Source organism: Alternaria hordeiaustralica (genome assembly GCF_023758085.1).
Source record: "Alternaria hordeiaustralica strain BMP 2776 chromosome Unknown scaffold_1, whole genome shotgun sequence".
Taxonomy (NCBI): Eukaryota; Fungi; Ascomycota; class Dothideomycetes; order Pleosporales; family Pleosporaceae; genus Alternaria; species Alternaria hordeiaustralica.
This window is the reverse complement of record NW_026056773.1, coordinates 2,395,044-2,416,674: the sequence shown is the minus strand read 5'-3', so window position 1 is coordinate 2,416,674 and position 21,631 is coordinate 2,395,044. Positions and strand designations below refer to the sequence as shown.

At 50.9% G+C, this 21,631-nt stretch overlaps 10 protein-coding genes across 10 annotated transcripts; 2 read left to right on the top strand and 8 right to left on the bottom strand.

Annotated features, from left to right (window-relative positions):
* Positions 1-872: 872 nt before the first annotated feature.
* On the top strand, positions 873-2,978 carry J4E84_000753 (uncharacterized protein; the record flags this gene model as incomplete). Its single annotated transcript, XM_049383389.1, has 1 exon — positions 873-2,978. One exon carries the CDS (start codon positions 873-875, stop codon positions 2,976-2,978), a length of 2,106 nt encoding a protein of 701 aa, XP_049248907.1.
* Positions 2,979-3,226: 248 nt separating this feature from the next.
* J4E84_000752 (uncharacterized protein) lies at positions 3,227-4,743 on the bottom strand (the record flags this gene model as incomplete). Its single annotated transcript, XM_049383388.1, has 2 exons — positions 3,227-4,385; positions 4,442-4,743. The coding sequence occupies 2 exons, from the start codon at positions 4,741-4,743 to the stop codon at positions 3,227-3,229; spliced, it is 1,461 nt and encodes a 486-aa protein (XP_049248906.1).
* Positions 4,744-5,397: 654 nt separating this feature from the next.
* J4E84_000751 (uncharacterized protein) lies at positions 5,398-6,711 on the bottom strand (the record flags this gene model as incomplete). The annotated part of the gene is made up of 4 exons (XM_049383387.1): positions 5,398-6,261; positions 6,318-6,535; positions 6,586-6,631; positions 6,691-6,711. 4 exons carry the CDS (start codon positions 6,709-6,711, stop codon positions 5,398-5,400), a joined length of 1,149 nt encoding a protein of 382 aa, XP_049248905.1.
* Positions 6,712-8,196: 1,485 nt separating this feature from the next.
* J4E84_000750 (uncharacterized protein) lies at positions 8,197-10,218 on the top strand (the record flags this gene model as incomplete). Its single annotated transcript, XM_049383386.1, has 1 exon — positions 8,197-10,218. The coding sequence occupies one exon, from the start codon at positions 8,197-8,199 to the stop codon at positions 10,216-10,218; it is 2,022 nt and encodes a 673-aa protein (XP_049248904.1).
* A 315-nt stretch (positions 10,219-10,533) lies between these two features.
* Positions 10,534-11,472, bottom strand: J4E84_000749 (uncharacterized protein; the record flags this gene model as incomplete). Its single annotated transcript, XM_049383385.1, has 1 exon — positions 10,534-11,472. The coding sequence occupies one exon, from the start codon at positions 11,470-11,472 to the stop codon at positions 10,534-10,536; it is 939 nt and encodes a 312-aa protein (XP_049248903.1).
* Positions 11,473-12,027: 555 nt separating this feature from the next.
* On the bottom strand, positions 12,028-12,707 carry J4E84_000748 (uncharacterized protein; the record flags this gene model as incomplete). Its single annotated transcript, XM_049383384.1, has 3 exons — positions 12,028-12,228; positions 12,278-12,636; positions 12,686-12,707. The coding sequence occupies 3 exons, from the start codon at positions 12,705-12,707 to the stop codon at positions 12,028-12,030; spliced, it is 582 nt and encodes a 193-aa protein (XP_049248902.1).
* A 297-nt stretch (positions 12,708-13,004) lies between these two features.
* J4E84_000747 (uncharacterized protein) lies at positions 13,005-13,831 on the bottom strand (the record flags this gene model as incomplete). The annotated part of the gene is made up of 2 exons (XM_049383383.1): positions 13,005-13,750; positions 13,804-13,831. The coding sequence occupies 2 exons, from the start codon at positions 13,829-13,831 to the stop codon at positions 13,005-13,007; spliced, it is 774 nt and encodes a 257-aa protein (XP_049248901.1).
* A 588-nt stretch (positions 13,832-14,419) lies between these two features.
* On the bottom strand, positions 14,420-15,269 carry J4E84_000746 (uncharacterized protein; the record flags this gene model as incomplete). The annotated part of the gene is made up of 3 exons (XM_049383382.1): positions 14,420-14,602; positions 14,654-15,015; positions 15,062-15,269. 3 exons carry the CDS (start codon positions 15,267-15,269, stop codon positions 14,420-14,422), a joined length of 753 nt encoding a protein of 250 aa, XP_049248900.1.
* A 445-nt stretch (positions 15,270-15,714) lies between these two features.
* J4E84_000745 (uncharacterized protein) lies at positions 15,715-16,875 on the bottom strand (the record flags this gene model as incomplete). Its single annotated transcript, XM_049383381.1, has 4 exons — positions 15,715-15,900; positions 15,954-16,357; positions 16,460-16,588; positions 16,683-16,875. 4 exons carry the CDS (start codon positions 16,873-16,875, stop codon positions 15,715-15,717), a joined length of 912 nt encoding a protein of 303 aa, XP_049248899.1.
* Positions 16,876-17,496: 621 nt separating this feature from the next.
* J4E84_000744 (uncharacterized protein) lies at positions 17,497-18,145 on the bottom strand (the record flags this gene model as incomplete). Its single annotated transcript, XM_049383380.1, has 2 exons — positions 17,497-17,983; positions 18,036-18,145. 2 exons carry the CDS (start codon positions 18,143-18,145, stop codon positions 17,497-17,499), a joined length of 597 nt encoding a protein of 198 aa, XP_049248898.1.
* Between the last annotated feature and the right edge of the window lie 3,486 nt (positions 18,146-21,631).

The following is a 21,631-nucleotide window of genomic DNA, read 5'->3' as shown; positions in this document are numbered from 1 at the left end:
TGGCTTTGACCGTTGCTACTGAAATTGTTGACGGTATCGTGGAAACCTCCGCGACCTCGACCACGTCCTCTCCCTTGGCCTCGTCCGCGTCCACGGTGTGGTGACGGGGTGTCTTGGCCAGACTGTCCACCGGCTATGCTAACGTTGCCGAGAATCATATTGCGCAATTGATTCTCGAGCCCAGTGGGCTGTGATGCATTTTCCTGCTCCATGATGTCGGATTAGTTCGAACTCGTTCGCGAGGTAAGCAAGTAGTGGGGTATGTATCCGATTTGACGAAGTCCAGCAGTGAAAGAGGGGCAGTATGGAAGAGATCTTATTGAGGCCAAACTTGTATTCAGAGGAAGTGATTCTGGCGTCTTAAGCTGTGGATGTTTCCTAAGACTTTGGTTGGTGTGACGCGGGGCAGTTATGGCGACGACTATGGGAGTAAAGCGATTGGAGGGCCCCAGTTGGTGGATCTTTTAGGCAGACTATTCACACCAGGCAACCATGGGTGAATGTCTTGTCTAGTCAAAGCGATCAGGCCTCGGAAGGATTTGGATTAAACGTCCACGGTGACTCTTGCGCAATGGGTTGCTGGAAGTGCGCGATTCCTATGGTGGCTCATTCCTGGCGCAGCAACCGTGGAAGCGATGACGAACTGGATCGGGCAGTCGCTGAGTGGTGGCACTGTTTGGGAAGGCGGAGACGGCTTTCGCTGGAAACGGCCTTGGCACACTAAGGCACTAGCGTGGAGCTGTGACGTTCGCGCGCGACACAGGCCGAAGTTGAAGGAACTCCCTGGGACAAAGGTGACTGCGTCTCCCCACCCTCACTATCCTCTGCCCATCGCCTCTCGCTCGTGCCCCCATCCCACCGCTGCCTCCGACATGAACGGCAACATGAACGGGAACCCGCCGCCCGCCAGCGCGCCCGCTGCGCCCGTCGCCGCCAATGGCCAGCAGCCGCCTGTTCGTCGCCGTCGCCCACGTCCGCAGGCCGATGTCCTGCGCAAGCCCCGTCGCCCACTACAGAACATCACAAGGCCCATGGTCTCGTTGTCGCAAATGAACGAGGCCAAGAAGCCCGTCGCCGGGCCCGCAAGCGATGGCACGCAGTCCAAAGACGCGTTGCGACATGAGTTCATTGCTCAAGGCGCCAGCAGCTTCCCACTCATCGTAAGCCGCAAGGACTTGAAAGAGCTGCGACACCATGTCATGCGTCTGCAGAGCAAGACGCACGTCGACATCACCGACGACAACCAGTTCAAGACGCCCATCAAGCTCCACCGCCGAGATCCCCGCGCGCCTCCAAGCGGTATGGGCTCCACGTACGAAGAGGAAGACACGAAGGAGGACATGGAAGAAATGAAGGAGCGGGAGCGCATCGAGCTGCAGAAGGAGGAGCGTCGCAAGGTTCGCGAAGAGAACCAAGCCAAGATCGCTCCTACTGGCATGAAGAAGCCCCCTGCCTTCCACAAGAAGACGGAGCAAAAGTACCGGCCCGATGATACTCCAGAGGCAAAGAAGCGACAACTTCTGCGATACGAGGAGACGCTGCCATGGCATTTGGAGGACTTCGAGAACAAACAGACGTGGGTCGGCACCTACGAGTCGGAGCTGTCAGAAACACATGTCATGCTGTCGACCACCCGCCCCGGCGACCCCAGTACAGCAATTCAGATGGCCCCTATGGAGCGCTGGTATCGGTTCAACGTCAAGGGCAAGGTCAAGACTGGCGGCGATGATCTCGATAAGATTCTGGCCAAGGTTGAGAGAGGCGGCGGACCCAAGTTTTTCGCCGAACTCGAAGAGCGTCAGAAGCAGCGCGTCAACGCAGAGAACAATGCGAAGATGTGGAGCGGAGTCCGTACCCGTGTCGGCGGCGGCGCAGACGACGAAGGCAGGATCAAACGCGAGCGCCCCGACGACGACGCAACCGGATTTGTAAAGCGCGAAGCTGACGCGGACGATATCGACTTTAACCTTGAGGAAGACTTTGCCGACGACGAAGAGGGTCTGAATGGTCTCTTTGAAGGTGAAGAGCAGGACGTCAAAGAAGCCGCAGAAAAGCTCAAGCGAGACCAACTGCAGGCTGCTCTGTGGGATCGCCCCGATGAATTGGCCATTGCGATCAAGGAAGAACAAGAGCGGAAGGAGGCTGAGGAGAGGAGGATCCAGGAAAAGGGCACCCGAAAAGCCCTAGTCAAACGCGAAAAGCAATATGACTACCTCGACAGCGATCCAGAGAACCCGTACATCACGGAAAGTGAGTCCGACACCGACTCCGAGACGGAGCGTCAACAGGCCAAGGAAGAGGCAGAGAAGAAGGCAGCCGAGCAGAATGGCAAGGCACCGGAAGCTGGTAACGTCCCCTCTGGTGCATCTACCAAGGGCACCAATACCCCCTCGGGGAACCACAAGTCTGGCGAGAGCAAGAGCAAGAAGAGGCCAGGCTCACCCAACCTCTCAGAAGCTAGCGGCAACGAGTCCTCGCGCAAGAAGCACAAGAAGAAGCATGACAAGCTGGCTGATGGATCCCGGAAGTCGTCCCTTGCTAATCTCAAGGGCGCAGGGTCTGGTAGCGACAGCGAGATGACTGACGCCGGCAAGAAGCGGAAGAAGGACAAGAAGGACAAAAACCGCATCATGATTGGCGCCTCTCCGAGCGGCACTCCTGGTGCTAGCCGTGCAGGCAGTCCTACAGCCAGCGGCAGCCGCGCAGGTAGTCCCTCTGCAGCCTCATCACGGCCTTCCCTACCATCTGCCAAGGAGATTTACGAATCGTTGCCACCCCAAGGCATGAACATTCAGAATCTCATTGTCAAGTTCAAGGGTCGTGTTGACAAGACCAACACGCAGGTCTTCATCAAGCTCGTCAAGGCGGTGTCTAGCTTCGACAAGGCCAAGAGCTGGCTTACCCCTCTGGAGAAGATGCCCTCCGAGGAGCACATTAACGCATTCATGAATGCGTCAAACGCACCGAAACCTGCGTAGTCTGAGACCGCACGTGGTCAACATGAGAGCGAATGCGATATCCAGCCGGTCCCTTGGTAAATTGCATTAGCGTAGGGGACGAGGGCAAAGGCTAGTAATGAGGAGATACTCGGGCACTACTTGCTCGGGTTTATCAGTACATAATACATGAATCGCAGAACATGGATTACTCTATGCATGTAGCGTTCTGTGATACGCCGTTGAGGCTATACTATCATTATGCATAAACTCAAATCCTCTACCAAAACTCATGCTTTTGACTCTCTAACCCCACCTTCTTCAATACACTTCTCACTGCCATCGCCGTCTCTCAACGGACTCTCGTGCCCCTCTTCTGCAGCAACTTCCGCTAATACCTTCTCATTAGCATCAACGCCCACTTCTTCATCTTTCGCCACATTTCTCCCATGCATTTCTTTATCCGCCGTCTTGCCATCAGCACTATCCTTGTCCTTCTTGATCATGCTCCAGCCACCCCTCCACCCAACCCACCTCTCTTCCCATGGACCCCTAGCAATGATGACAAGAAGCGCTGCGGAGATAAAACCTACGCTAGCACTCCCGCTCCCAATCCAACCCGCAGCAGCATAAATATGGTTCCCGGCCGCCGTACCGATGAGTTGACCGCAAAACGTAGCAACCATGAAAGCAGTGTTCACTCCGTTGCGCCGCTTAGGCTCGACTGAGTAGATGCTAGAACGATTCGCGATCTGCGCAGTCTGGTTGCCGAGATCCATCAATAGGGCTTGAAGGACGGGACCTGCGACCGTAAAGGTTCCAGTATAGGTGCCGAGACATATACCAATGAGAGAGCATGTGAGGCCAAAAAGCACGGAGAAATGTGGTACGAAGCGGTCGGTAACTGTACGTGCGTAGATGGGGGAGATGAGCATGCCCGCTATTCCTATCAAACCGAAAAGACCGATTGTCAGGGAAGAATAGTTGTAGGGATCGCCGGCGAGGAGGAACGTCAGCGTTGTCCAGAACGATGTAAAAGGCGCTGAGCAGAAGAGACCTGCTAGACATGCTTGGACGAGGACGGGGTGGCGGAACAGCATCTTGACAATGTCGAGTAGGATTCGAAAGTAATTCATGCCGGGGTTGGTCGCTGGGTAATCTGGCATGAAGAGCCAGAGGAGAACGAAAATGATGTACTGGAGGGCAAATGCCATCCAGTATACTGCGCGCCAGGTAACAAAGTTCGATATCGTTCCGGAAAGGACGCGGGCAACGAGCACGCCGAGCATGAGGCCGGAGACAACGATGGACAGGGCTGCTGCGCGACGTGACGGAGGAGCTAGATCCCCCACAAGTGGGAGCATGAGTTGTGGGGTTACTGTTGTCACCGCTACGATGAAGGATATGGCTGTGAAAGTTCCGAGGTCGGACGTCAGACATAGTCCTAGCCTGTCCTATCGTCAGTAATCTCCTTTCAGCATGCCTCGGATTTCGACGTGACATACCACAATGTCGCAGTGAACCCTACCAAGCCACATACGAACGGCCGTCGAGGTAACAAGTCCCCCAACGGGCACAGAAAGAGTAGTCCAGCGGCATAGCCAGCTTGCATCACAGTAGGAATCTGTGCGACTTGCTCATAGCGCACGCCGAAGTCTGCAGCTAGTAGATTGAGGATGGGGTGGTTGTAGTAAAGGTTTGCGACTGTAAAGCCCGCGGCAAAGGCGAATAGAACGTTCACTGGGATGATGGTAATCAGCTGGAATCCTGCATGGTGTTCATCGAGGAGAGCTCTGAGGAGCTGCATCGTGAGGTTGGCTTTGTTCAAACCGAACTATGACATGAAATTTCGCATAAAGACGTACTGCTCATAGAGAATTGCGGTGGTTTATCCGGATCCCAGCGACAGTTCGGCGGCGTCCACGTCAAGATTGTGTAAATTCTTCTCCATATTGACTGCTTCTCTTCTTCCTGCTCTATTATGCCTGTATTCCGCTCTATTCCTTTTCGTGGTGGACGACCCGTTGGTGATGAGGCTGCTGTCTGCACTGCACTTTCGTCGGTGGCTGGTACCATATCTCGGCCCCCGCCATCTTTTAAGTCGACCGTTGACATAATTCGACTTACGTCACACACATAATGTACTTCAAATAAGCTATCCAACAAGGAATGACGGTACAAACAGTAGCGGCGCGAAGCGTGGTACAGAAATAAGAATGTAGAAGTAAAGCAGATGAGATGCAGAAGAATCGAGGTACTGAGAATCGATGACGGGATCCTTCCTATTTCGACCAAGTTTGGCAAAGATCCATAATTGAGGAGCCGAGAACAGTTTTGAGCGAGGCTGTTATCCCCGGTATCACCGCCAATCAGATCTACCACGCTATCTGGATGTAGGGCATGACTACGGTTTTGCGACTTGAGAATATTGTTGGTATTGCGTCGCATATGCATCTCCCGTCTAGACAATGTCAACAATCTTCTCGTCTTCATCGTCTTCGGCATTTTCCAATTCCATCAGCTTCCCGCTACCACCTGCACTAGCCATGTCTGGTATATCCTCCTCTTCGCCTTCTTCTTTACGCATGATGACCTGGACCACACGGTCACATGCTTCTTGGACTGATTCGTCATCGACATGCATGTGGCACTCTCTGACAATCGGGTAGACTTTGACGCGCCTCAGCACCTCTCTGCTTTCTTGCGTTGTACTCAGTAAAAGCAGCGTCTCAAGATGAGTCTTGATGATCTCGTGATCCTTCTCGCGCTCCTTGTCCGGCTCAAGGAGTTGTAGCTCATCCAGCATGCCCTCTGTGTCGTCATCTGCGTACTCTTCTGGGCCCATGAGGGGTAGGAGGATGTATGGAAGTAGGTTTGCACCGATAGATGGAGGTGGGAGATTCGGGTCTGGCGATAGATTCGATAGTAGCACGGGATGCGAAGGGACGTGGAAAGCGACGTTCTTAATCGCCGAAGCTACGCCAAGACGGCGGATGTGCGAGGCGTGGTCTGTGAAGACCTGGATCTTGGTGATGGGGATTACGTTATCGTCGTGCTCTTGCGGTGTGGTGAGGTATTCGCGACCCTTGGGAAACTTGGCTAGATCGGCGAAGAAGTACGAAAGGTAGTCGAAATCTGCGTTCTTGTTATACGCGCCCTCTGCGCCCTTGACGAAGCAGTCCATGAGCTGATCCATAGCCCACGTTGACTTGGACAGTTCTTTTGGTATGTCGCGCTTCAACTCTAAGACGCGCTGTAGCGAGTCGTCCTTTGCCATGTTGGCGAGGAGCATTGCGATCTCGTTGGCGTTGGGCTCTTTTGAGTTCTGCAGCAAGTCAGCCCTTGACAGTCCTTGGCTGTATACAGGGGGAACTGACATACGGTTATCCGCGACAAGAGCGTTTCGAGGAAGTCATCGTCCTTTGCCAGCGCCTTCTGGACCTCGGCGTCGGCGGAGACATTGATGAGGATGGTCAGGGCGTTCTTCGCTATGGGCGCATAGTCCTTGACGAGTAGCTTCAGGTCCCTAATAGGCTCTAGTTGGTTGCGCTTCCATAGGGAGACGTTCGCCTGTGAGTATCCGACAAGGTGGTCGGCCGCTGCATAGTGTGAGCTGTGTTCGGTGGTGGGGTGGAGGGGTTCGTCTGACCAGTCTGCCTGATCTGCGTGTTGCCGTGATGCAGGAATTCCACAAGCTGGAAGCGAAGTATTAGCTGACGATGAACACCAAAGTCTCGAGTACTTGGCTTCCTACCTCTTCTAATTCTGACGGCATCGTGGCTATGGCTGGCTTCGCGTGACTGTCGTGCGCCATGACGAAGGCCCAACTTTTTCTCGGCTGCACATCTCGCTTATCGATAAGCCTAGCGCGCGTCCCGCATCTTCGCTGCGCGTTGTCGCGAGCTGCATGCCCGGCCACTGCAGCGACGTGATACCCGCTGATTGCTTCATCTAATGCATATTGCCCTGCCTATTCTTAACAAGAATGACCTGACCCCGTCATCGTCTTTCGACCACCAAGCCCTTGGACGCTTACCACCACAGCTGGGCAGCCACAGCTCCGTTGGAAGCTCGGCCTTAGTTCGGGTAACTCAGCACATTACCCAGCGACCAAGTCTTGTAGTCAGGCCATCTTGCACAGTTTGCGTCCTGGTAAATTGTGCGATAAGCTGCCAGTGCGATGCCTGAGCCAGAGTTGTCTTGGTGCTAGGGCGGCTGCGTGCACCGCGACTCTGCAGCGTGCGAGCCCTCTTACCGCCGAAAGCTTGGTGGCTTCAAGCCCCCTCCCCACCAAACGCTGTTACGCCAGAACAGACCTTCATCCGCCAGCGCTGCATGATCAAAGCCCGCGAAACTATGAAAATATATTCATTACTTCAATTCCGGCTACAAGAATAATGAAGAATCACGCCCTGACTTTCGTGCTGTCAAAGGGCAGGTACGACAACAGACATCCCTCCCACAGCATTCATGATGCACACCGAAAGTGGCATGTTGGCAAAGGTTTTGAGCGCTCGAAATAGATCGACGACTCGCAGCGGGCCGCCGGACTGGCCACTTGTCACATGCATATGCTACCCCGACGCAGGGCAGGCACATACCGTCTACCAATCATCGCCAGATGCAGGCATTCTCACATCTCAAGCTAGTGCGGCGGGGAGTGTAGCGAGTGAACAGCGTTGGCGCTTACAGCAACCAGCAGCCAACCACCCAAAATATAACCGCCGCTCATCAATTCTGAGTAGCGCCGAGCCTTACACACATCTTGATTGGGCCCATCTGACCACCACCTGGCTGAGAAGAGGGTTTTCCTGCATGGGAAGTCGTCTTTGTACCGCTATTGCCCTGGCTGCATGCCACGGCTCTTCCGATGGCTCGGAGTGCCTCGCAGAATGCTCGTCTTATAGTCGTTATCCCCAGATTACCCGAGACGTCGTACTCCCGGTGTTGCTGTTCTCAGTCTTTGTTCTCTTCTCTACACAGCCGGTATCTGTTGTTTGGTCCCGCCAGTTATTTCGGGGTACCATTTATCAAAAGAGTAGGATAGCAAGCACTCATTATGGCTGGACCAGCATTCCAATTATTTCCTCCTCCTCGTGCTCCAAGACAGACGAGTCCCAGTCCGCGACCATCTCCTCACCCAAAGCCAGCCAGTCAAGAACCATTAGCAACAGAGAGTGCCGTAAGCGCCAAAACACCTGTTGATCTCCACGGACTTCTCATCCAAGTCAACTCTGTGCCAGTATCACCCTCCAACCCAATGGCGCCCCCGCCGGCCATCGCGGCCCCGCCAAGAGCACATATCCCCAGTCCACAGGCTACGACAACGCCAATGTCAAATACAACGAGTCGGCCATACTTTGAACCACCGCCTCAGCAAACTGCGTCCCCACAACTTGGACGGCAAGAAAGCTTTTACCGTGTACAAGAACGTCATGGCCATGATCAAATCGACGACCAGCAACGCACCGCCAGCCCAGATCCTGCTCGCGCGATTTCACCAGCTTTCTCCGAGGCTCAGACTCTGGTCCGAGCAAATAGCTCTGCTACAAGATGCATGTCACCGCAAGAAGAGATTCCGATGCGGTCAATGTTCCCAGTTTATGATCCCACAGTCCCTCTTGGACGTCAACCATATCAGCCAACCCAAGCGTCGCCCACACAGATACCTCGAACCCAGATCAGTCGTTCACCCTACTCTTCCGAGTCGTATATTCCTCACAACAACGTTCGCTCGAGCGGCTCGACAGCTCCTCCACCACCAAAGCCCTTCTTCACGCCATCCAACCTTCTTGACAATCTATGGCTAGCCACTAATGGACAAGAACAGCCCAGTGTGCAGATGTATACCCTGCGAATGCATCGAGCAACAGCCTCAAACCCGACAGTCACCTTTGGTACAACGCCATCGTTACCGTTCTACTCTGTAGCACAGTCAAACCTTGCAGGTAACCACGAAGTACCCAGCATCATGAACGAGCTGCTCATTCAACGACATCACCCCACCCAGCCGCGAGTCTTACCTATTGCTCATCTCGATCTTATCGCGCCTCCGTCACTAGACAATGGAGCGTTTAGCCCACAACAGCAAGAGGATACCACCCTTCTTACTAGCATATACCCAAAGCTGGCCGCTCTTCAGGCGCTTGATGCTGCTGCTAACTCTCCTGCTGCCTCGCGTATTGCGCTTTCAGACCCGGGCGCTCAGTCGCCCGCCGCACAGCGTCTGGCTGAAGATGTTCTAGCTGGTACTGCGCAACGTGAGTGCTGCGCTCTTGCCTGGACGAGGGACAACCCTCAACAACAAGCAAATCCTTGGGCGCAACATATGCCATCGGAGGGTTCATATCAGCTCCATCATCCAACATTGGGCACCTTCCCCATCTCCCTGGAAGGTGACTGTTCTGTCATCAATGCTCCTTCGACGAGACCCATCACGGCGTTTTACGGGCATAACATGCCCATGACACCACAAAGTACCGGACGCAAGCCAGCCTGCATCACTGTGCTAAACCCATACGTTCTCTCTCCAACGACCCCCCGGACAAACGCGTTCTCTCCGCTACCACCACCTCCGCGATTCGATGGCACGAGACCAGTATCTATGACACCTTCTGAGATGTCTGTTGGCCAACTTCCTACGACCACCGACGCTACTGCCGATGATGCCATGCTCGCACGTCTTGACTTCGCAAACGACGCTCTCATTCTCAACCTTGGTGCCCTGACACGTTTTGGCAATCCCTTCTTGGTTGATGTTCTTACATCAACGCTTCTGGCAGTCGCAGTAGCGGAAGCTACACGCGGCCGCAAAACACGCAATCGAAGCCAAGAAAACTTCGAGCCACCACCACCAAGCTTCACCCTGAACCACCAGAAGGAAGACACAGCAAAAGCCTTCAAAGACTCTTTTGTCGAGGGCTTCCAGGGCATCGGTGGGAAGTCGCGCCCGCCACTCTCGGGTAAAGGACTGAAGAAGTTTGCTTCTAGCCTGAAAAGTACAACAACTCGTAGCGATAGTGCGATGGGAAGTTTCGACAAGGACATTGAGTTGGGCGAGTGGTACGGACAAGACAAGCATACGAAAGCGAAAGCCACAAAATCGGAGAAGAAGGCGAAGAAAGCGAATGCTGATGACGAAAGCAAACTACCGCTGGTCGCACGTACAGTCATAACGGTGTTGACGTTTGCGTTCAAGGCCGTGGTGTTCATACTGAAGATAGCGTTCAAGATTGTTGCGGGTGTCGTCGTCATGATCACGCGGAATTTCAGCAAATTATAGGGCGACGGCAGAAGGGCGGGCTGTTTCTTACGACTGATGGGTTTTGGATGTTTTTCTTGCTGCATGATACCATTCTTACTACATTCGCTGGATACCATTTAGACCGCGCTGCACGCGTGGCGCATAGTACCTTAATTTCAAACGCACGATTATCACGCAATCTCGATTACTTGAGCTGGCCATCGAAAATCAAATGTGAAGTGGTGATCTGTTGACTATGGGTTTGATGGTGGTTCTGACATGTGGACCAAAGCCTGGTTGGACGAACTTAAGAAGAAACCAAGTCCAGAGCCAGCATCGTATCTACCAGCGCAGTTAGGCAGCACCGATCATCATGTACTCCTCGCTCTCCGCCTCGTCCATGAGATCGTCCAGAATGTTGTCAGCATTCCGGTGTATATAGCTCATGGGACCTTCACCACCCTTCAAGTGCAATACGCTTCCGGGCAACAGGTCTCTGGCCTTGTGAGCCATGGCGACGGGACAGTTCTGGTCGTCCTGACCATGCCACAAGGTAAGCGGTACTCCATTCTCTCCAACGTATAGATGTCCAAGCTCAAAGCCCCAGTCGCTGCCGCTCAATTTGGCTTCCCAGCTTGCGCCTTCGCTTCCCTGGTGGAACGATTCTCTAGTCATGGCTACGTAGATGGGCCAGTTGGTGGTGTCGTGGATAGCTTCTTGGTCGGCGGGGTGACGGCTCCGGATCTCCTTGGCAATGATGTCCTCGAGGACTTTCGGGTCGTCATCGCGACTTGGCTTACCGATGGTGCTCTCGAACAGCGTGGTGGTCAGCCCGTTGACCCACGGCGCTGCCCAGAGGACGATGCGCGAAGGCAGCAACATGCCAGCTGTGCCGAACTTGACTGGATAGAGACCGCTGACGATGCTGGCTCCCAGCAGACGGTCCCTCGACACCTCCTTGACGCAAGCCAGTGCATAGGGCGCGCCTCCCGATACGCCCAGTACGTAGAAGTTGTGGATCTTGAGGTGGTCTGCCAGGGCGAGCACGTCGTTAGGCCAGTCGAGGATGCGACGATTGATCTGGAAGGTCGACTGGCCGCTGCCAGGACGGTCGGGCGCGATAATACGGACGTTGTGTAGGGCGCAGGCCGAGTGCCATAGCTTGCCTTCGTAGCGCGAGGATTGGCAGCCATGCATGAAGACTATCGTCTTCTGTGGCATCGGGCTGCCGTAGATGGCGTAGGAGAGGGTGCGGCCATCTTTGAGCTTCATGCGCTCATTCTCCTGCTGCATCGTATGCGTTGGGATTCGTGTTTGGTCGCGAGGGTTGCTGAGTTGTTCGTTGCAGCTTCTACGGGGGATGGAGGGGCGCGCAAGGCCACATTGCCTTCGCCGCCTGGGGTAAGCGCGACCGGCAGCGCATGGTGAAGGTTGTTTGCCTTGAGGGATATACCAGCAGATCGACGATACGGGTGAGTTGTGCAGAGCGGGGGATACCACGGGGTGAGCTTTGTTTAGGCCTCGCTAAGCTGCACTACGGCTGTGACGGGCAAGGCCTCCGAACATCTCGCCTACTAGTCCTGACTTCACATGCGTCTCCAAACATATTACACCAACATCGTTTAGATCAGCGACTCTAACTACTGCGTGGACGTGCAATCCCATCAAGGATGGTGTCCAGGTCACCTGCGCCCTCGCAGCCGGATAGCCGCGCCTTTGCTTACATCCCCACTCACGCCACCCAGACGAAAACGAGTCAAGAAAGAAGCATTACAAGGCCACCAAGAACTCCATCCAACAATCCAAATACCCATTGCATCCCAGTTTCCTGAAGCGCCAATGCTGCTACTACTTCCTCTTCATGTAGAGGGGGCGAAGCAGAGCCTTGACAAAGCCGTCCTCCTTAGCCAGATCCAGAGGGAAGATGCGGCTCTTCAGCGTATATGCACGGAAGAGCTTGTAGTTCTTGAAGACAATGACATCGCAGCGCTCGGGGTTGTCTAGATGGTCCAGGATGTTGAAGATGTTGACATAGACGCGTGAAAGAGCCTACGAGGATACGTCAGCAGAGCTATGCGACCGGGAAAAAAAGTGTAACCTTTTTGCACTGTGTTATAGAAGGCGGCGTAGGCTCGATCTTGACATCACGACACAGCTTCTGCCAGTTTTCCAGTTTCGACTTGTCACGGCCGTAGTGTCGAGACACCTCGAACTCAACAACCTCCGCGCGACGACGCTTCGCTTCGTTCTTGGACCAACCTTGGTGGATCGAAAGCTTGCTGAGTTTCGCTATGAGATCGTCCTCGGGATCTGGGACAAATCCATTAAACTTCTCTTGCGAGAAGTAGTCACGAACTTCATCAGAGGAACCGTCGTCGCTTGGAGGAGGAGTGCTACGGTCGCTCGAGGAAGCAGAGGCAGTTGCTACAGCTTCAGATACAATAGAGACGCCTCCCTCTGTTCAATGTGAGCATATCGCTATTGCTTGTTTATGTACGCTACTCACTAGCGCGACTTCCGCGAACCATCTTGCAGGGTCAGTAGTGCGCGGAACTGCGGCAGTCGCCAATAGTGCCCAGGTGGTTTCCGGAGTACGCGCTACACTAACCAAGAGCGACGTTGGGACTGTTGTGCACACCAAGAAAAGAAACGGCTGGAAAGTGTAAATACAATGTTTACGTGTCGCCAAGCGGCGGCTGACTCATACAAATAAGCAACTATCTTTTAGTCCCATTTTCCCGTTGCACGGATCTGGTGTTGTAACCCCTGATATTGCTTCTGTTTGCAAGTGCAATTACGGCCCACGCGGATTCCTCCGGCCTCGATCACAACTTCCTTAACAACGCCCTGATGAAGCCATCTTCCTTGGCCTTCTTCAGCGGAAACATATTGCCCGGCAATGTGGTGTACGCTCGGAACTTGGAGTAGCTTTTGAATCGGATCACCTCCACACCGATGTTACGATGGTCAATAAGGTTGATCAAATTCACCAGGACGTTCCGGCTGCCAAGCACCTCATCACGGTTAGCAGCAGACTTTGCATCGCTTGCAACTCTCCTTACCTGTCTACACTGTGTTATACTGTCTGGTGGATCGCTGATGTGCACCTCACGACATAGCCTCTGCCAGATCTCTAGCTTTGTTGTATTCGTTCCATATGCATAGCCGAATTCCTCCTCCTGGCATTCAGCCCAACGCCTCTGTTTCAGTCTGTTGCCCCAGCTGCGTTGTGCTGCTAGACGCTCGAAATTGCTCCTGATTCCGACCGTTGGATCGTGTACGAAATTGTCGAACTGCTGGAACCATGCGCCGCCCTGGTTTGGGGTGTCGGTATCAACATTATCGTCCGCGTCAGCATGGTTTGACGCCGCTAAGACTGCCTGCAAACTGGTCCACTGCTTTCTTCGGAGTTTATCACCCCAGTTGCGCTTTGAGGCGAGACGATCGAAGTTACTCCTGGTGCTGGCGCTTGTGTCGCATGCGAAGAGTGCAAACTTCAGGAACCACACGGCAGCCTGACTTGTATCCTGGGCAGTTGAACTGTTTGGGTTCGCAGCAGAGGCTGCGGTGTCTAAACAGGTCAGTTAGAGTGTGTAGCATAAGATTTCGACAAACTTTACTCACGGGCGCGGCCGGTATGATGACCGGACATGGCGGATAGTCTAGGAAGGTAAGTGAGGTTCTAGGGTGGTGGAAATAACCCAGGACTCCTTAAATCGATACGTGGGTGCATATGGGAAGCTGCAGCAAACCGAGATGAGCAGACAATCGGACCATTGAGGACGTGGAAGACCCGAGATCCCTGGCGCCACGTCGGCAACGAGCTGGAACATTCTGCCAGTATTCTCTACAGGCATAGTTGCATAGGCTCCAATGATGTGGGTGGTGGCTTTGGGGTTTGAACATCGAATGAGCCTCGATCGCATTGAGTGCCTGCTGCACGGTGGAGCAACTGTGCCGCATGTATGCATATGCATAGCAGGGAGAGAGAGTAAATAGAAGCCCTGGGTTAACGTGAAGAGCTACTGAATTCTACCTAGGAAGAAAGATCCCTGAACATTATCCGGCATAGCACAATCTTCCATAGGTAGATGAGACCCTTCAGAATACCGCTTGAAGTAACAAAGCCTCCGATCTCTCTTGTACGAAGTCAAGGGTAGATCAAACCATGATAAGACTTCAGCGTGACGAGCTAGGTACTCTCGCCTGGCCGCAGCGAATCATCTTGATGCCTGTGCCTTCAGAGTACTTCCTTGAGAAAGATGGGCAAGAATGTGTCTCCCTTCGCTTCGTCAAGGGGATATCTGCGACCATTTAAGGTGTATTTCCTGAACTCCTTGAAATCTTGGAAGACAAACACGTCAGAGCCTGTTCGCTGCGAGTCAAGGAGATCGTAGATGTTGACCAAAACCTCCGCAAGTACCTGAATACGTGTCAGTAACTGAGTGTCATGACAAAGAGGAGAGTAACATACTTCCATGCAGCCAGGAATACTATCTGGGATTATATCGAGGCTGCAAAGGCGACAGAAGTCTTGCCAACGAGCCAGGCTACCCAGGTCGCTGCCCATGTGGGCTTCCCAATCGGCATCGAAGATCTCAATCCTGGCCTCGCGGCGCTCTTCACGACTCCAGCGCATGTGTTTGCACAATCTCCAGAACTCATTGTTGAAACTTGCCGTATGGTCGGGGAAGAAGCCCTCAAACTGATACCAGATGTCGCTCGCACGAACGCCGCCACTGTCGCTTGGAGTGGGCGTAGCATTTGACACCGAAGTACCAGTAGCATCATCGGGGACAGCATTGGCATCTGCCTCATGGGAAGTTGACAGAGAATCTGGGATCTGTCAGTTTTGTTGTAAAGTCAAACACTGTCTACTCACCGAAAGCGCGCCAGATGTAGACCTCGCCGAAGCACTCATGCCAGTGGTCATTCCACGTCTCTTCTCCGCCGACCCAACCCATCATCTTGGCTAGAAGACAGAATTGGCGCTTGGTAGAATCGTGGGTATCGAGTATGAAGACGCTGTCCTGCGCCCAGTTGCGAAACAGCGACTTCTGGGCATCTGAAGCGATTACTTTCGAAGCCATGGTGAGTTGCTGTCGTAGTCACTTGCGCTGGCGGCTGCGGGGTGTGTCGTGACTTAGAGGAAGTCAAAGAGGTGGACCAAAAAGAAGGGCAAGATATCTACCAAAAGCGTACTAACAGAGTGCGTGAGCGGTGAAGATTGAGCGACACCTCAAGATCGGTGAACGGTGAAGGCACGTGATTGGCATGATAGAAATGCGAGAAGCTTCTACACACAACGTTTTGTCACTGCAGAACGAGATGAATTTTCAAAATTATTCCGATTGATTGGAGGAGAACGGTAGCCATGTGCAGAGTTTATGACGTTTGGTCGTCACTCCAACGAGAGGCTGCATACCATCGCGAGCACCATCTTGTTCCCAGAATCAGATGTACCATGAAATGCCTAGATGTGAGAAGCCACACGCATGTCTGATTACCCTTGGAAATCCAGATAGATCAATGCAACTACAACTTGGACAGCAAAGCGGCCATGCAGCCTTCACCAGCCTTAGCACATTGCCTCGGAAAGGTGCCCTTCTTGCGGACGCTTTGGCGAAGCTCGCGGATAGTCTTGTATGTGATGACCTTGATCTCGGGATTGCGCATGTGGTCGATAACGCTGTAAAGGTTGACTTTGAGAGGCCGAAGCGCCTATATATTGTCAGCGGCGTACTTTTGTGTGGGCTCATAGATGATGTGCTTACGTTCTTCGCCTGGGTAATAGTCAAAGGGATCTGCTTGACGCCCATCTCCTGACATAGGAACTGGTAGTATTCAAGCTTGTCAACGTCGTCCGCACCCCAGTAGAACTCAACCTCGCTAGTGAGCAGCTCGACTAGGTGCTGGCGTTTGATACGTCCCACCCAACCTTTGGTGCGAGCTAGACGTTCGAACTCTGACTGAAAGGACGCATCTGGGCGGTGCACGAAGTTGGTGTATTCACTCCACGCTGGGTTTTCGTCCAACTCTAGCGATGAAGCCTCTGACTCAGCATCGCTGTGTTCTGAAGCCGTGTCCGGGATCTCAACGCCCCCAGAGATCTCCTCCAGGGACTTGACCGTATCAAGAGATAGTACACTGTTTTGTAAGTCGGTGCTATCCGAGACTTCTGTGTTCGGTGGATGTTTTGGACTGGTGGAAAATCCTTCAGCTTCGTGTGACTGGTCGCTGTTGATCGACCTCACACTTTCGAAAGAATTCGCCGACGTACGTGAGATGACCGAGAAAGACGAGGTATCGGAACCAATAGAGAGACTTCGCATGCGGTCCGTGAGATCGATTCCACCAGCTTGAGCAGTCACGTTCTTGTGAACAGTCGTATCGGCTGTTGTTGACTTATCTGATGCCATGCATTAGTAATGGTTTCCTCGACACCGCCTTTCCAACTTCCTCGCATCATCAAAGACGCATCAAGCGGAGCGAGCTGAACTTACGACGAACTCCCCATGTGTATGTCTCATCAAAACACGCTTTCCAGTGATAACACCATTCGGTATCCCCGCCGGTCCATCCCTTTGCCTTTGCCAGGCGCGCGAACTCGGCTTTGGGTGAATTGTTGTCATCAACGAGATGATCGGTGTCCTTGGCCCATTCTTTTAGAAGCAGTTTCTGGGCTTCGGCGGTCATTTTGACAGAAGCAGAAGATAGCGCGCTGATACAGCTACCGTCCGCTCCTATCGCAATGGTCTTGAAGTGTCCACGGGTTGTTGGCGGAATGGTGGGGTTGGGCTTAAAAGTGAGTAAGAGACAACAGCGGGAAGGGGTGCGAAGCACTCGTCAAGTAGTTGGGGGAGGCAGCTGTGTGGGTAATGGAGGGGCTGCAGCGGACTCTCCCAGGGTTTCGCATACGCGCTCACACGTGGTTGCGAAGCTTGAGATCCGCATTCGGTTAGCGTTTGATGCCGGATTTCGGCCTATTCGCGCCAAGCAGGGCGTTTGCAAGGCACACTCATCATTGCATTCCAGTGAATGCTTTGACAGATCGCACAATACTAAAGACACATTGATATGGTAATTGCTCCTGCTGTAACATCATTGGTTACTAAGATGCCGAGCCCATCCAAGATGTCCGCCAGTGCTTACATGCCGAGATACATCCGAGCCACATCGCCTACATGCGTGTTCTGCCGCGCAATGCAGCGAACTTCCCAAGACGCGACTTCGAGCCTCAAATTGACTTCTTCATCGCCCGCTTATCATTTCGTATGCGCTCCTTCTCGTCCACTGTCGCGTTCTCCCCATCTCATTTTAGACGCTCGTCTGACAGGTGGCATCAGATACCTCTTGAGCCTTGCGTCGATTTGTAGCTGCTCGAGTCCGTCCGCGACTGTCGACAAGCGCAGCAGACTTCTCGGTGACAACTCTGGTAGCTGGAAGCTCGTAGGAATCGTCGCTGTCATTCGCGCTGCCGTCCGCACTGTCGTACACGGAACCCTCTAATTCTTCATCTGCTGTATCTTCCGCTTCCTCATCATCATCTTTCCCTTCAACCTCGATTTGTTTCTTGACCTCGCCAACCTTTTCAAACTCCTCGTAGGCTTCAAAGTCTGAATCGACACAATCCTTAGCTAGAGCCTTCATTGCTGCCTCTTTGCGAGCGCGGTCGAGTGTGATCTTGAGTGGTTTAATGGGAAAGCCCTTCGGTTGGCGCAGCTGGAGATCATTTCTACGGAGGCGAGCCTTGGGAGTACCGAGGTCCCAATCCGTCTTTAGGAGGATGGGCATTACGAGAGTGCTATTGATATTCTTAGCTTGGTCTGTCTGGTATCTTGTGAACACACGCTTACCCATTCGGCGCGGGTCCATCGGAGGGTACGGCAGGGTCTGAGAGCGCTGCGCCTGAGTCGATACGAGGCTCTTCATACGCCTTCTTTGGTGCTACTTTGACACGAGCCATGTTGAAAGATGCCGAGATGTTTAGGTAAAGTGGGAAGCTGATGTGCTGACGTGCGTTGCTGGGTATTGTCGCAACAGTGGAGTAGGAGCACAGAAGGGAACGAAAGGTAGAGCAGCCTAGCGAGCGGATACACAATTAATTTCACGTCACGCTAGCTGAGCTAAGACGTCCTAGATTGAGCGTTGTAGTCAAAGTGAAAGTGAACGTGGAAGTTGGCGCAGCCGTTTGGTACCAAAGTCATATTGAGCAGACTCGGGATAAGGAAACGAGGGTGACGCACGGTGCGACAATGCGGAGAATTTACCCAAGTAATGGAAACGGGAAGTGCATATGGTCAGTCTTTAAAATATTTGTTGAGTCCGTGGTGAGTTGGGAACGTGGCGCCCGTTACATGCACGACGCGGTGGTCGGGGAAAGCACCCTCAAACTGGGCTCTTAGCAAGAACAATTTCCACATCTTGCTGCGCGGACTGCGCTACTTTTCATGACATGAACGTATCCCCTATCGTCCTGGATGTGTCCGGTCGATCGCTGAAGTCGGGTTGAAGGGAAAACCGGTGGCCACATCCTCTGGTAGCGTTGACGAGTGATATAGCCGAGAAGAACCTAAGAATATCATCTGATCTATATTAGCTCAACGATCCTGAGTAGAAATGTATAGTTCACCATGGGTGCTCTGCACAATGACTAGTGACACTCCACATGGCTCTCGACCCCATGTGAAGCTCATCGGCCTTGCTGTTCCTCATGGGGCAAGGTAGTACCTCCATCTGCAAAACGTCATCGGACGTGTGATTTCAATAAGAGCAAGAGGATATGAATGGACTTTACTCGAGAATGCAGTTGCGCAGATGTGCAGCGCAAGCGCGTTGAGGCGCAACGCGTGAGACACGCGGATCATTTCCTCATTCGACATGGCTCCACTCGGCGCGGCGAATGAAGCAGCCATCACGCCGGCAATGGAGAATACACGATACAGTGTGTGATGTGCAACGAGATCCACGTTCTTAACGTAATTACCATAATTGTTCAGCAGTACCTAGTTTGAAGCTGATGGCTCCATGAACTCTAGACTGAGGGGCCATAACAAGACCATGCGTAACCACCAGGACCAGATATCGATGTTTTAGCTCTGCATATACTAATACCTCCCACCCTCCAAACGTTATCCATACCTAGCTATCTACCCTTACCCCTCGCCAGGTTTTCAGGAACGGATCACGGTACGGATACTGCTTCCACTCACGTTGCGCGAGTGTGAAGGCGTTCTGAGCGAACTTGTGGCCTGGTCTTGCTGCCTCGTAGCTGCGAGGCTACGCGTGCGAGCTGGGATCAAATACGTGGAAGCGATGTCTGGGACTGGTGATGTCATCGGTGTCGATGCCATAGTTCCGCCGATACCTGTTCGAGATGTTGGCCAAGCTGTGCTGAACGGCGCATTGCGGGTGATGGAACAGCTCATTGGCATAGTGGCAGCGAATGGGGTTTTCAGAGCTGACTTGCGTGGTGGACCCACAGATGGGACGACAGGCATGCTTGACGATGAAGCAGTGCTGTGTCGTCGTTCAGATTGAAGCGAGGGCTGCGTAGCATCGTTGTGTGAAGAGGCTGTTTGAGGATCTGGCGAGAAAAGAGCTGGCGAAGTTCGCTCGGCGAATACATTCGCTGACAATATTTGCGCAATGTGCGCGCTGGATGTCGAGCGTCTGCGATTCACTGGTGCCTTCAAGTAGCATCCTTCTATACCTTCCACTCGTTCCGTAATCAGTTATCAAGGTGGCGGTACAAAGTGCCTCTTATCTTAACACATGTAGTGCAAGATGCGTGTTCTATTCTGCGCGCTTTTCTGCTATTAATACTAAGATAGTAGTATAGTTTTAATAATAAGTACTACGCAATATTTACAAGAGTACTTAGGTAACTACTAACAAAAGTTATAATAATATTTAGCTAAGAATTACTTTAGTACTATAGTTTATTTATATAATATCTATTTATAGGCGTAAGATATAGAAGAGTAGAGATTAAAGTTTATTATTATCTATATATTATTCTTTAGCGTTTATACATGCGTGCTTATTAGTAAGTACTTAGTGCACTTCTTATACTATAGTCTAATAATACTTTAGTTAATACTTTTAATTAAGTAGATACGTAAACTCTTTTATACTTGTAAAATTAGTAAGAAGTTTCTATATTACGTTCTAGCTACTACCTATCTTGTAGATAAAAGAACTACTACTTAAAATAGTATAATCTAGCGTAATAAAGCTAGTATAGAGTTATTTAGTAAGTAAGCTAACTCTACTAGTATACGCCTTCTTCTTATTAATTACTAAGTTCTTTTAGTGCTATTTACGTTAATAATACATTAGACTAATATTATTAGATAGAACTACTAGTAGAAAACTATATAAGTTATAGCCTTTATCTTCTAATATATTAAATAAAAGAAGCTTTAGAATAGAATAAGCATTTAAGCGCTAGAATTTAGGTAAAGTAAAGCTTAGACTATAGAATATACTTTCTTAGTCTTATATAAAAAGATAAAGTAGTACTAATAGTATATCTTATAGTAGATTATATAAAAAGTATAGCGCGTATCTATACGTATAAAACGTATCTTATTTATCTTTAGTCTAATAATACTAATAGAACCTAAAGTTATCTATAGAATAATTCTAAAATAGTATAATAATAAGCCTAGATATAGTATAAGTACACTATAATAAGATAGCTCTAAAGAATTTACTATATATCTACTCTTACACTTATAGCTAAGTCTGCCTTTAATATAATAGCTAGACTTAGTTAGATAGTATAACTAGTAAGTTATAGTAATATAAATTATCTTATAGAAAGTAATAATCTAGCTTCTAAGTAGAATAGTTCTATATAATAATATTAAAGACCTTCTTAATCTAATAACTAAAGAGATCTATTATAAGATAGTATTTTAGATTAATATCTTTAAAAGTGTTATATTTACTTATTATAGTGTAGAAGTACGTAAGTATATTCTTTTCTAGTATAAAAAAGAACTTAGACAAAGAAATTCTAGTACTATAATTTTAGTAGGTAAACTAGTAAAAGAAGAAGTTAAACCTAAAAGTAATTAATATAGAAGAGTTTTATATATATAAATAATATACTACTTAAAGAGATTAAAATACTAGCTAATTCTACTATTATCTCTAGTTCTAGTAATACTAACTTTTGTTAGCTTACTTCTATAGGCGTAATTCTAACTATTATATTTATATTGCATAAATACTTAACACTTTAGCTTCTCTTACTTAGTTCTAAGAATAAGCTTAAAGTTAGCTAGCTAAGATTAGTAGTAGATAAAGTTAAAGTTTATAAGTAGAGAATAATTCTATCTTCTAGCGTTGCGTACGTATTAGAATATCTCTATAGTATATTTATATACTATAAAGTAAGATATAGTTTCTAATAGCTTTAAATTATAGTTATTCTAAATTATTT